The sequence below is a fragment of the Salvia hispanica genome, chromosome 4 (genome assembly GCF_023119035.1).
Source record: "Salvia hispanica cultivar TCC Black 2014 chromosome 4, UniMelb_Shisp_WGS_1.0, whole genome shotgun sequence".
NCBI lineage: Eukaryota > Viridiplantae > Streptophyta > Magnoliopsida > Lamiales > Lamiaceae > Salvia > Salvia hispanica.
In genome coordinates this window covers 51,809,551-51,823,140 of record NC_062968.1, presented here as the reverse complement: position 1 = coordinate 51,823,140, position 13,590 = coordinate 51,809,551, and the positions used below count along the sequence as shown (strand labels likewise).

Genomic DNA, 13,590 nt, shown 5'->3' with positions numbered 1-13,590 from the left:
AATCTTGTGCTACTTAGTACTTGCACAAGTAACACTTATTAAACTAAAATTATTGCACAAGTAACACTTATTTTCTAGAAAAAAAGATTTTTAAGTAATTAAACTAAAATTATTTCTCGTTCATTTCATCATTGCACACCTATAAATATAGCGTGTTCATTATGATTATGTTAGCTTACACTTATCCTATTTCTAAATAGTGTATCACATTTATCATATTGTTCAATACTATCATTGTTTGAATGAATAATTGTCATGAGACATTGTTTAACCATATACACATTTTTTTAGATGAAGATCTTGGGGATAAATATTTCACATGCTTTATTTAAAAAAAAACTCAAGATTTTATGTTATCTATTAAGAATCACATTATTTTTTCTACGTATTGGCAATGCTGATGTAGATTTTGAACTAGACATTTGTGATAGATTTAGAGTAATGTGATTATTAAATTAATATTGAATGATAACAAATGGAGTACCTTTTTTTATTAGAAACTAAATTTTTTAAAACTTCGATAGCTATGATTATTGTTTAAGCATTTTATCTAATTATTGATTTTATATATTGCAAATTAATTTTGTTACTTTTTTTAAGTTATGGTATGACATTTTTATTAATTGCATATATTTATTTATTGTAGTTTTAGGTGAGACAAATGACTTTAAACAAGTCAAATGAGTTATTATACCTTTGAGTTTTGTTTGGAGAGTGACAAGTTGTGTAGAAAAACCAAAGACTCGTAGCTCAAACAACCACAGTTAATTCCAATTTAATCGAACCAAACACTGACGATTTATATCCAAGACTATTCTAAACCTCCAAGACTCTTCATCGGGCTCATTTTCCCCTTCATCGCCCGACCCAGGCTCCTAATGGTATGTAAAAGATAAAAGTAAGAAATATGGAGTATATGAGACAATAAACCTTGATCAAAGCAAAACTCACATCTTAATCAAAGTCATAAAAGAAAATTATGCAATAAGGAGTATGTTATCCAATAACATACTCACGCAAGACCTTGATTCCCTTCAGCTCGGCGGTTACTCAAGTGGAGCATGTGTAGCTTGTTTAGCCACAATCTTTCTACTCCCAAGAGTTGAACCATTTATAAGCTCAATGGCATGATTTTCATCTTCAACAACATTGTATTCATTCAAATCAATCTTAACAACACACATATATAGCAAACGTTTTTGCATGTTTAATTAAAAACCTTTCCACTTCCAACCCATTCAATTCATCACCAAAAACCATTGCACTTCCACTCCCCTATAGGAAGCGTTTTTGCATGTTCAACTTCCCCTAATGATTACAGAAATAATTAAAATATTTTCACTTTCCTAATTATAAGACAAATAAATAAAACCATTTCATTTTTCTAATTTTATTAAAATATTCACAATGACAATCTTGTTATTTTCTTCAAAACTCTCTTTTATATATGTATAGATTCCAAGCGTTTTTTTTTAAATGGCCGACTAATCTAATCTAAGTATCTAACGTAGCTAACTTATATAACAATGCCATTAAAGCCAATCAATTAATTATTGATTAAGAGAATGACACTAATACAATTATCCTAGTGATGATTTAGAAACGCTAATGAACCATGAGGCTCTACCGTATGTGATTTGAAAATGATGATTTTGAAACGCCATAGAATGTCATTCTAGCATTAAGAATTATATTTTCATAAATACCCTCAAAACTTATCGGTAATTTCATAAATACCCTCAAAACTCCCCTTTTATATATGTATAGATATAGATAGATTATCATACTACATATAACTCAATGCTGATTTTTCAACTAAAAACAAAGTTACGTTTTGATAAATATACACAGTGACGTTCATGTATGATTTTTTCCGGCTGCCATTTCAGATACAATTCCACCAAAAAATTTCGAGCCGTGATAATTTAGAACAAATCCAAATTTCGTGATTTTTACCATTAATTTTTAAAATTGTAGGTCCGGCAAAAATTTAACTAAACTTATTTTTTTCGGCAATTTACCCATATGTATATTACTATATGATATATCCGAGTGTGTCCTCTGAAATAATTTTTTCTCGCTAATTAAATCAAGATATACAAATTTCACAAGTCATTTTTTTAATTTCCTTTCTTTTTCTTGGAGGAGATAAAAATATGTAATTATTTGGAGCAGTTATACCTGACCTCTGAAGTTACGTCATGAATTATTTTCAACTACCTAGAGGTAACACTTCAATTAGTACTAGATTGTTTATTCAAGCATGAAACCGAGTGCTGTGTAATTTATATTCACATTTCCAAATACTAACCATCGCAATATCTATTCAAGTATTCAACCATAAAAAATACTAAAAAAATAAAGATCTCTGAACTAATCAGCACGCTGCAATTCTTACCTAACCACACGTTTTTAATCTAAATCTAGGAGATGCCATCATCTCAACTAATTACATTAAGCTTTAATTTTATCATGTTTATTAGCAGTCGACCAGAGGCTGCTGTGATTTTATGTATTTATTTATTTATTTGAAGTAGGCATGCGATCTTCAATAAAAAAATATATACATTAATTTTAGGAGATAATAATAAAGACAAGATTTTTTTACATTATTTCTGTTTTATTTTACTTTCCTTACTTTAATTATTTATTACTATTATTTTTTCAAAATTAGTAAAAAAGGAAGTGACTCAATTAACAAGAAACGGAGGGAGTATTTAACAATGTTCGATTATCAATTTTTCATATTATCTCTCTCATTTAATAGTGTATCTTATCTTATTAATATGTTATATGTGACATATTAACCCTGACATGACATATTATTTATGTTTTATTTATCGTATTGATTTTTCATTCCCATACAGTTTGCCTTTTGAACAAATATATCATATGTTACCTTCGGTCTCTTATTTTATTACTTCTATACGTATTGAAATAAGATAAAATTGAGTAATATTTATTAATTAAAAAATTATGCTAATTTTACTGCAATATACAAAAAAATATATACCAAAAGTTTAGAATAATCGACTCAAAACATCATTTTGAACTGAAAAAATAAAAATTATACGTATAAAAATTAATTATAAACCCTCTAAACATGCATAGATCAGCGCGCGGATCCTAAATAATAATCTGATCAAAACCATAAATATTTGTAATTAAGTAATTAAATAACTAGGAATAACATAAGTAAAATTTTGTGTCATGAGTACGATATTTCCTGGAGTATTACAGTTTTCTATGTACATACACTATACACATGACAAATGTATTACCGTAAGCTAAGTATATACTAATCAATTTTACTAGTATTTAAAGTCAACCTAAAATTATTCAACCAAATGCAATCTGCAACCTCGTTCTTAAGCTTCATCGTATAGGAAAAAAGGGTACCACCACCAATTATTGATCAATATTCACATGAAAAAGTAAAACTCTGTAATTATTTTATATTATAATGCAATAAGTATTCTTTATACTTGTATAACAAGATTTTGAATGAGCAAACAGCTGATTCTTGTCGTCTGAATAATTCAAATCAATATTAATATTATAACAGCAACATGCTTCACATAAATCCTGGATATGAATTTTTGACTTCGCACTTTTTTAAATAATCGTTCAACATTATTAAATACTTAAATGTTTTCTACGTAAGACAAGCCAAGTCCAACCTCAATCTCTTTATAAAAGCAATCAAATGCCTAGATATTATGTAAAAATCATCATTGACATTCTCAAAGAAACATGAAAATGGCTCCAATAAAATTAGGGTTTCTGATCATTTTTGCTCTAGCAATTACTATTTCAGCTGATGATGATGATGATGATCAGCCATTATGCCCTGATTTCTACGAAAAATCATGCCCTCAAGCTTTGCCAACTATCAAGCGTGTGGTTGAGGAGGCCTTGCATCAAGAAAAGCGTATCGGAGCCTCTTTGTTGCGACTGCACTTTCACGATTGTTTCGTACATGTACGACCACGAGATTCCTTATAACTTTTTCACACTTTATGTGAATAATAAGGTTGTTTTCATGTACTTAATGTGCAGGGTTGTGATGCATCCATTCTTTTGGATTCGACTCCAGAGTTTCAGAGTGAAAAATTCGCAATACCTAATAATAATTCTATCAGAGGATTTGAGGTGGTGGACCAAATTAAGTCGGCGGTCGACCAAGTCTGTGGCGCCCCAGTGGTATCATGCGCCGACATACTGGCGGTTGCTGCCCGCGATTCTGTCGTTGGAGTAAGCCATCTTAAACTATATAAACCGTTTTGAATAATTTCTCTAACTTAATTAATCTTTATAATTCAACTTTATAAAAAGTGTCATATTGTAGCGATGTGCACTCTGTGCTAATATATGGTTATCAAACGTGAACATAGTTTAATCGTAGTCACATAACAACTTATATTTGTCAGAAACTATAGGAATATGTCATTGACAATAAAAGTGATATTTTCAATAACTATAATTTTAATTTATTAATTAGCAAGTAATGTTATTTTTAAACTTGTGTTACACCATAAACGATTTTGCTTGTCAGATTAAGCATGCTTTTTTTTTTTGTTAACTTATAATAGTAGAGTATTTAATTGCATATTCTAACCATCTTACTTGTTAATGTTGAAAAAAAGGTTTGATGATCGAATATGTCCTTATTTTTAAAAAGGGGATATTGATCCCTAGAACTTCGAACATTGGCCTTATTTTGGTATTTTCTACTAACTTTTTAAAATTGATCTAAAATATTATAGCTAGGAGGCCAGTCGTGGGAGGTCCTCCTAGGGCGGCGCGACTCCACATCCGCCTACATTGACGAGGCCAACCGCGACATCCCACCGCCGTTCCTCGACCTCCCGCAGCTCGTGACCAATTTCGCAAACAAAGGGCTTGACGTCAACGACCTCGTAGTCCTCTCGGGCGGCCACACGATCGGCTTCTCCCAATGCACCGCCTTCCGCGCCCACATCTACAACGACTCCAACATCGACCCGGGCTTCCGCCGCCAGCTCCAGGAGCTCTGCCCCCAAAGCGGCGGCGACACCAATCTCTTCCCGCTCGACGCGACGCCGGCCGTCACCGACACCAACTACTTTAGCAACATAATTGCTGAAAAGGGACTCCTTCACTCCGATCAAGAACTGTTCAATAGCACTGAAACCAAACATTTAGTGACGTTTTTCAGCCACAATCTTGAGGCTTTTGCGAAAGCATTTGCGATTTCGATGGTGAAGATGGGGAATATCATGCCGTTGACGGGAGAGAGTGGCCAGATTCGTCACAATTGCAGGGTTGTTAATTGATTGATTGTTGAAATTTCAGGGTTTATTTGATTTAAATTTTCTTTCTTATGTCACATTTTCATGTTATGTATACGTTGTATCTCACTTTTCGAAAAATATGTGGAGTGTAATGTTTGTGATGTTATTTGATATGGTGCACGTAGAATAGTACTCTACCCGTGCCATATTGATTTGGCATGAGTTTTAAAGGGTAAAGAAATATATATTGAAAAAATTATTGAAATGCAACTGATACATTGTGGATCAGTAATTAGAATGAACACTAAGCTAAGTAACCAGACAATGAGGCGTCCACAGTGAGAGGTGGTGTCAATTTTCGAGAGCCCGGGAACTAGGGTTTTCGAAGAGGAGAGAAAGAGATATTGAAGGATATGCTATTTCTATTGGTGCTTCGACTCTCTTCAGTTTTATGAGAAAAAACTAACAAAGAAAACTCTTAAAGAAGCTTATAATAATATTTAATTCATTACATTAAGTAAATGACATAATTTAAATGATATTCATTATGTGCCTAAATTGAATTCTGCCAATTAATGTGGTTTGTTTTTGATATGCCATATATATATGACTTATTCTATATATGAGAGTGGCCTTTACCTGACATGTACCATGAATATATTGTATTCTCATAAATAAAATTATATACATAGAGGAAAAGGGTGACAGTTTTTTTTTCCAAATGAATTATGATGGGTGTAGGCAATATAGTTTAGTACAAAGAGTGTCAACTTTGTAAAATTGACATAATATAATTATTTAAAGTGCCAGCAAAACGTATGAAGGTAAGAAATAGAAACAAAGACAGATAACTGGCTGCTGGTGATTTTGCCCAATTTTATGAGAAATCAATGTGGATCAATATTTGACTGTAAGTTATATTGCATATAATATGTATATAAATTTTTAATCTTAAACTTCAGCTCTGTCGAACACCGACATGCAATTTGCCATTTGGGGTACAACTACATTAATTAAATTTAATTATTCATGACAAAATATTAGTCTGCATACAGCTGGAAATTGGTAACAATTTCGATTAACTCCACAAATTGAAGAAAATAAATGTTGAAGACAAAAAATAGGAGAAATTCGATCAAATCCACAAATTCGATATTTATTTTATTATTTCCAATGAATATTTTTTACTACTTGTATGTTTATTGTTAAATAAAATAGTTTCGATATGTAGGGTAATAGTATTATTGTTGTATTTCCAATATTTAGTCATTCATTTTAATTAAATGTAAAATAAATATGATATTCATAAAGCATCCAATTTTTAATATTAAACTATAACTGTGTTTTATTTATCACATATTCATCCCAAATACTACATATATACCAATCGTGGAAAATGCATCACAATCCTGTCTCTCAATTTCATTTATTTGTATCAATCACAATCTAAAACCTTTTGCAAAATAGAAAAAAAAATCTGAAAGATATTATCCCATAAAAGTTGAGACAAAACTTTTGGGCACGGAGATTAAGAATTTATATTAAATAAATAGGAGAGATGAAAAAAGTAGGAAAGATAAAAGAGAGTAAAGTAAATGATGGAATAAAATAAGAGTGATTAGATGTTTTGTCTTTAGTTAAAAAAATAAATGACTCAACTTTGTTGAGACGGACTAAAAAAGAATAGACTCAACTTTTATGGGACGGAGGGAGTACTTGTTTTAACAATCACTGGCGAAGCCAATATTGCAACTGGATCCTATGATCACAATGAAACAAGTAAAATCTGAAATAAATTTTAAAGAGATTTTAATATTCAGGCCCAATACTTTCAATCCATGCACAGCTACAGTTAGACGGCCCTTTTGCTTTGTTTGATTTCCATGGTCCATCTAACACTTCAAAGATGGTCCAACCCACTATATTTAGTGAAAAACTTCATCTGTCACCAAAAAGTATAAACTACTCCTATTTCTTTATTAGTCTATTCCCGAAAAATACGAACTTTCTAATTTTTAAATAATTAAATAACACATTACTCATACACATCATGTTAATTACAACTTATATGATTACACCCTACTAATCATGTGGAGCCCACTATCTAATAACATTATTTACACTACTCATTATCTCTCTCATACTTTACAAATCATATATTATTAAACTCATACCGAACCTAATGTTCATACTTTTTAGGGACGAAAACAGTATAAACTATCAAAATATTTGCAAAAAATATTCATTTGTGCCGTTTCTCATGTAAACTCAGACACCATAAAACTCTTCAAAGCGAGAGAGTTTCTGTTCAATTCCACGTACATACGGGTATTTTTACACCTTGTGTGGCAATTGAACGATCATCCCATGTCGGAGGACTAAGCTTGTTGGCAGTAAGATAATCTTGGTGAATTTGCACGTCAAAGGAGAGCCATCGAATAAATTCACCATCATATTCTGACCAACCATATACGTATAAATTACAAGCTGCTTGTGGGGCCTGGGCTTAGCTTACTCTCTCCAAACTCCACCGAATCTGTTAGATGCCGAATATTATTACTAGTATATATTTCCCAAAAAAAATATAACAATAACATAATACATAAATGGGAATATTTAAAAAAAATACTAACACTCAATAGTAGTACTATATTCCTAATTTGATAAAATAAGGGGTTAGAAATTGATATAGTCTGAGACATGAGAATCACTCCACATTCATTAGCAGTGTGACAAATTGACAACACATGGCCACATACATTATTGTCCACAACATTAACACGGTTCGTGTTTTTTTACAATTTTGTTTTTTGTTGTTTTCGTAAATCATAATCTACAAACTTTAAAATGATAATGCTATGCTTGGCAGGATTCGCACACCAGTATATATTTATAATTGCAAGCACATATATGTTTTACTTATCTGATAGTGACCTGCACTTACCAATCTCCAGCTAGCGTACAAGCAATTTTAATTTTTAATTTAATTATCTGTGGTAACGCATGGCTGTGCATTACTATCATTTAACTTTTTATAATATGTGATGATCAGGAAGTTATGAACATGCCCCTTTCTGAGCTGTTATTAAATTAATATTTTGCTTGTACTTATTAGTTAATGACGACATGGACGAGCGATGTAACCATTTTTCATTACTAAACAATAATTACCAACATAGACAACTAAGAAGGCTTAATTAAGAATTGAGATTAGGGACAAACAATGAGACTAATTACTTTGTTTAATACATTGCTCACTCTGATAATAAGTAGACAGTAACACTGATATTTATTCCCAGCTAAGCAAGAGAAGGAATCGTCTAGAATTTCTGCCCAACTAGTAATATATTACTAAGGACTTCTAGTATTTGAATTTGTACCGACTAATATATATTGTCAAGGACCCCTATAATTTGAATTTCAGCTTGACTATATATATTGATAGACTCCTGTGATTTCTGATCTCGGCGATATAAAGCACCATAGCTTATGAAGTGATAATTGTCGTTATACTCCCTCCGTCCATATTGGAGTCGCTTTGACTTTTTTGCACTCAATATATACTACATTATTCTCTTTCTTACTTTACCATTTTTTCACTTTAACTATTTATTACTCCCTCCGTCCCCGATTAAGAGTCACACTTTTCCATTTCGGTCCGTCCCCAATTAAGAGTCACACTTCATTTTTACTATAAATGGTAGTAGGTTCCACATTCCACTAATTCAATTCACTCAAATTTTATTATAAAACCAATATAAAAAAGTGGGTCTCACATTCCACTAACATTTTCAATCAACTTTTCTTTACATTTCTTAAAACCCGTGTCCGGTCAAACTGTGACTGCTAATGGGGGACGGAGGGAGTATCATTTTTATAAAACAAGTGCAGAAAAGTCAAAGTGACTCCTAACGTGAGACGGAGAAAGTATTTTTTAATTGTCTTTTGATTAATTCATAATCTTTGGAATAAGAATAAAAAATAATTTTTTAACCTTTGGCAATTGTACCATTATGGTTAAAATTGAAACTAATATGACAAGATCAAGTATGATACTAGGTAGGGGTGGGAATTTGGGTATTCATAGGTACCCCACCCGATAAAATCGGATACTCAAATCCAAAAATCATCTAAATACACAAACAGTACCCGGCTCGATATGTTTTTCGGGTACCTAAATATCCGCCACGGGTATCCAAACCCAATTATTGGTACCCAAATATCCGACTTCTTACATATATTAATAATTAATAAAAATAATTTAAAAATGAAAAATGTATTAATTTTTTTAAAGCTAAAGTTCTCTTTATTTATTGATAATATTTATTTTGTTTTTTTGTTTTGTATGCTAAGACTTTTTATGAACTTAAAAATGTCAACTATATTGTTGAGGGAGGCCAGTGACTAACCGAGAGGCAACGACAGAGTGTGTAGGCAACAACGTAATAGATACAGAGACTTGAAGAAAGAAAGAAAGAAAGAAAGAAAGAAAGAGAGTGAGAGTAGAGTCACTTTAATGGAGAGTTGGGTGGTAGACTTATTTATAAATGTTAAAAAAAAACCTAATTAATTATAATTAAATAAATAATTATCCCATACCCACCAACCCTAAATGGCTAAACCAAATTAAAAATTACTGGACTTGTTTTAAATTTCATTATCCGATCCCATAGTCATTCTCATTTTATTGTATATTGAGTATCCAATACCCGATAGGTATCGTTGGGAACGGGTAAACCCAATTCCCATGATCCATATTCCCACCCCTAATAGTATGACAACAAATTAAGACGTTTTGGGTAAGTCGATGTTGTTTAAATCAATATTCTAAATAGAATAGGTTGTTTTATCCAAAATGAAATCATTCTATAGTTACATTATGTGATTTTGTTATATCAGTTCTGATTTTAACATTGTGAAATAGTATTTGCTAAAAAGTTGAAAAATTAGTAAACAGGAATATTTACATTTCAAAAGATGAATGGATTGATAGAAAGCTACTACCTAGTCTTTTGAAATGTGATGGATCTAGCATAGAGCGGAGAGGGATAGAAATTGAAGAATATACACTCTATATTAATACTTCTACAAGTTGCAAACCCCGTTAATGACCGGATAACGACGGTTGCGGTTCGTAAATTAAATCATTAACCGCAAGCTTAAATTTATCTCGCCACAAATCACGTCCAAATCCACTGCTTTTAACCTCCACCACCACCAGCTCTTCCGTTAGCCGGTTAATCTCCACCATAATAACGTATTTCCAGTTCTGCCCGTGCAGCCGCACCCCCATTCCCTTCTTCGTCACTCCCATCCCCACTTCCTCCGCCGCCGCCTCCAGCCTCCCGATTATCGTCTCCGCCGACTTCTTCGACACGAACATCTCCGATTTCACATGGTAATCGAACAAAACGGACAGATCCGCGCCGGATGAGTAGGAGATCAGGTCGAACGCATTCAGAAATCGCGATTCGTCGCCGGATTCCTTGAATTCGAATTGTTTGTCGATCGGGTGGTTGATGCCTTTGTACCCCTTTCTAAACCACGGATCGTTCAGGATCTCGTGGATCGTGATTCGAGTGCTCGGATTCGGATCTAATACGCGGGAGAGGAATTGCCGGAGCTCCGGCGAAGTCCATTTAGGGCATCGGAATTCGCCTTTGTAGATTTTCCTGTACATCGCCATTAGATTTGTGTCGTTGAAGGGTAAATATCCGGCGTTGAGGACGTAGAGGATTACGCCGCACGACCAGACGTCGATCTTCGCGCCGTCGTAGCCTTTCTTCGCCAGGATTTCCGGCGCGACGTACGCCGGCGTGCCGCAGAGCGTGTGGAGGAGTCCGTCCTGCCGCGTTTGGCCGGTGACGGCGCTGAGGCCGAAATCGGTGATTTTCAGATCCCAATTCTCGTCGAGGAGGAGATTCTCCGGCTTGAGATCGCGGTGGAAGACGCCGTGCGAGTGGCAGTAATCGACGGCGGAGATGAGCTGCTGGAAATATTTCCGGCTGAGATCCTCGCTGAATCGGTATTTGGCGATCTTCGCGAAGAGCTCGCCGCCCTTGGCGAATTCCAAAACGCAGTAGACCTTGGTTTTGGTGGCGAGGACTTCGTGGAGGGTGACGATGTGTGGGTGGCGGAGGCGGCGCATGATAGAGATCTCCTGCTTGATGTTGGCGGCGAGTTTCCCCATCTGAATCCGCTGCTTGCTGATGGCTTTTATCGCCACGCTCTGCCCGCTGCGGATGACGCGCGCGTGGTAGACCTTCGCGAAGGCGCCGCAGCCGAGCAGTCTGCCGAGCTCATACTTTTTGAAGAGATTAGGGCTCAGCTCCTGTCCGCCGCCACCGGCGGCGTTTGATTCGCCGCTATGGCTGCTGCTGCTGCTGGCGGCCGTCGACGTATCGGACGACATTGAACTCCCACTCTCGTTGGTGATCTCTGACATAATTTGATCCAGAGATCGCGCAATTACAGTCCGTCGTCTTCGCCTCTCTGTATTGCATTAATCGATCGAGCAAATCCAAAATTTGCTCGATGATAAAACCTGATTGAAATTGAGGAATGGAGTGATCGACAAAAAATTTGTACGCAACCAATGCCTCCGATGATCAGTGATTAAATTCTTCCTTCCTTTTTTGCAGGATATTCTATATATGAAGCAAAGAATTTGGTTGATGAATCTGGACGGAAAAAATATGGAGTAATTAAAATCGAAGAAGATTGAGAGAGAACTGAATTCTACTTGATGATGAACTGGATAATGAGGCTACCAATTGGGAAATAGGGGCTCACCTATTTATTGTGATATTTACTCATAAATTACCGTGTCACACTAAATTATTTTTTAATCTTATTTATTAGACTAGTAAATTGTAACTAAGATATAAATTAGAGAGATAGGTCTTGAGAGAGAATATATGCCTAAGATATAAATTGGAGAGATAGGTCTTGAGAGAGAAAATCAGCCGACCATACACGTGTCTCTATTCTTTATTTTGAACAAAATATTGATTTCACACTACCCTATCATAATTCAATATTCACATTTCGGCTTCAACAATTAAAAGAATATGGAAACACATTTCATTGGATTTTGTTGCAATTCCAAAAATAAACCCGTTAAATATTATTGTGGTGCTAGTCATATAACCAGGATATTTGTATAGATATTTATATATTTTTAAATCATTAAATTTTGTATTTATGAGTTATTTAACTGTAAATATTAACATTTTTGACTTGTCAAAATCTAAAGAAAATGAAATTGTCAAAAAGTAATAATTCATTGAATATTTATAAAGTATACATAATTTTAATTAAAAATATATATAATCTAAATAAAATTCATAGCGAGTTCTTACTTATTCTCTAGTCTCTGCTAATTAATGATGGTATGATATTTTATTCATTTGATTACTATGGTTACTTTTGTTTTATAAATTAATTAGTATTGCTTAATAACGAGATTTGATATTATTACATATAACTATTTGAAAAAATTTGGCAACAAATTATTTCATTAGTAATTAATATACTCGTAAAAATAAAACCAATCATCACCGATTCACCGTAACCAAATGCAATTTTTTTTTAGAAAGTCGCAATTTGTTTTCCATTCAAAGTATTAATTTAGTTCAATGTAATTTTAAAAAGAGAGTTCACAAAACAATTATCATTACTCCCTGAGTCCATAATTGATGCATCTGACACAGTTAATGACATAAAATTTAAAGAGGTTTTATTTTATATGTTAAGTGGAAAGATAAAATAATTTATTTATATTAATATAAGAAATTTTTTTTCTAAAACAGAAATGTGATATTTTTATAGGACAAACTTAAAAAGAAAGTGTGTCATCAATTATGTGATACAGGGATGGAGCAAGGGAGTATGATTTAGAAAATAGATAAGCAAGGTAATTCATTAAAAAAAAAAAATTTATTGACACTGTTCATCAGGGATTAATACCATACTAATATTAAAAAACAAACATTTACTCATTAAGTTCATATATTTACATACTACTACTATAAACCACCATAACTTATGTATTTAGACTCATGATAAAAAATGATAAAAAAAATATAAAAAAGTATTGAAAATTTAGACATTTACATATATATAAATAATCATATGATTTTAGAGTGACATATTGCTTATTTTTTTATAGTTTGCGAATTCTTATTCCATAAAAATAAGTAATACTCCGAGTTTATTTCGTAGTTGGCATAATATACGAAATGGTGACCACCTAGTTAGTTCTCCGTGTTTATTTCGTAATAATATTGTTGACATATAAAACGAAATATTATTAAAG

General features: G+C 33.1%; 2 protein-coding genes across 2 annotated transcripts; one reads left to right on the top strand and one right to left on the bottom strand.

The window, feature by feature from the left end:
- Nucleotides 1-3,718: 3,718 nt before the first annotated feature.
- Nucleotides 3,719-5,439, top strand: LOC125220073 (cationic peroxidase 1-like). Its single transcript, XM_048122196.1, has 3 exons — nt 3,719-3,981; nt 4,060-4,254; nt 4,767-5,439. Exons 1-3 carry the CDS (start codon nt 3,754-3,756, stop codon nt 5,313-5,315), a joined length of 972 nt encoding a protein of 323 aa, XP_047978153.1. The 5' UTR covers nt 3,719-3,753; the 3' UTR covers nt 5,316-5,439.
- A 4,760-nt stretch (nt 5,440-10,199) lies between these two features.
- Nucleotides 10,200-12,050, bottom strand: LOC125221876 (CBL-interacting serine/threonine-protein kinase 14-like). The gene has a single exon (XM_048124189.1). It carries the CDS (start codon nt 11,716-11,718, stop codon nt 10,378-10,380), a length of 1,341 nt encoding a protein of 446 aa, XP_047980146.1. The 5' UTR covers nt 11,719-12,050; the 3' UTR covers nt 10,200-10,377.
- Between the last annotated feature and the right edge of the window lie 1,540 nt (nt 12,051-13,590).

Bases quoted from the DNA above. Each gene is read 5' to 3' on its own strand.
- LOC125221876 (XM_048124189.1), bottom strand. From the start codon at position 11,718: ATGTCAGAGATCACCAACGAGAGTGGGAGTTCAATGTCGTCCGATACG.
- LOC125220073 (XM_048122196.1), top strand. From the start codon at position 3,754: ATGAAAATGGCTCCAATAAAATTAGGGTTTCTGATCATTTTTGCTCTA. The intron at 3,982-4,059 runs GTACGACCACGA...CTTAATGTGCAG, and splicing joins TTCACGATTGTTTCGTACAT to GGTTGTGATGCATCCATTCT. The intron at 4,255-4,766 runs GTAAGCCATCTT...AAAATATTATAG, and splicing joins CCCGCGATTCTGTCGTTGGA to CTAGGAGGCCAGTCGTGGGA.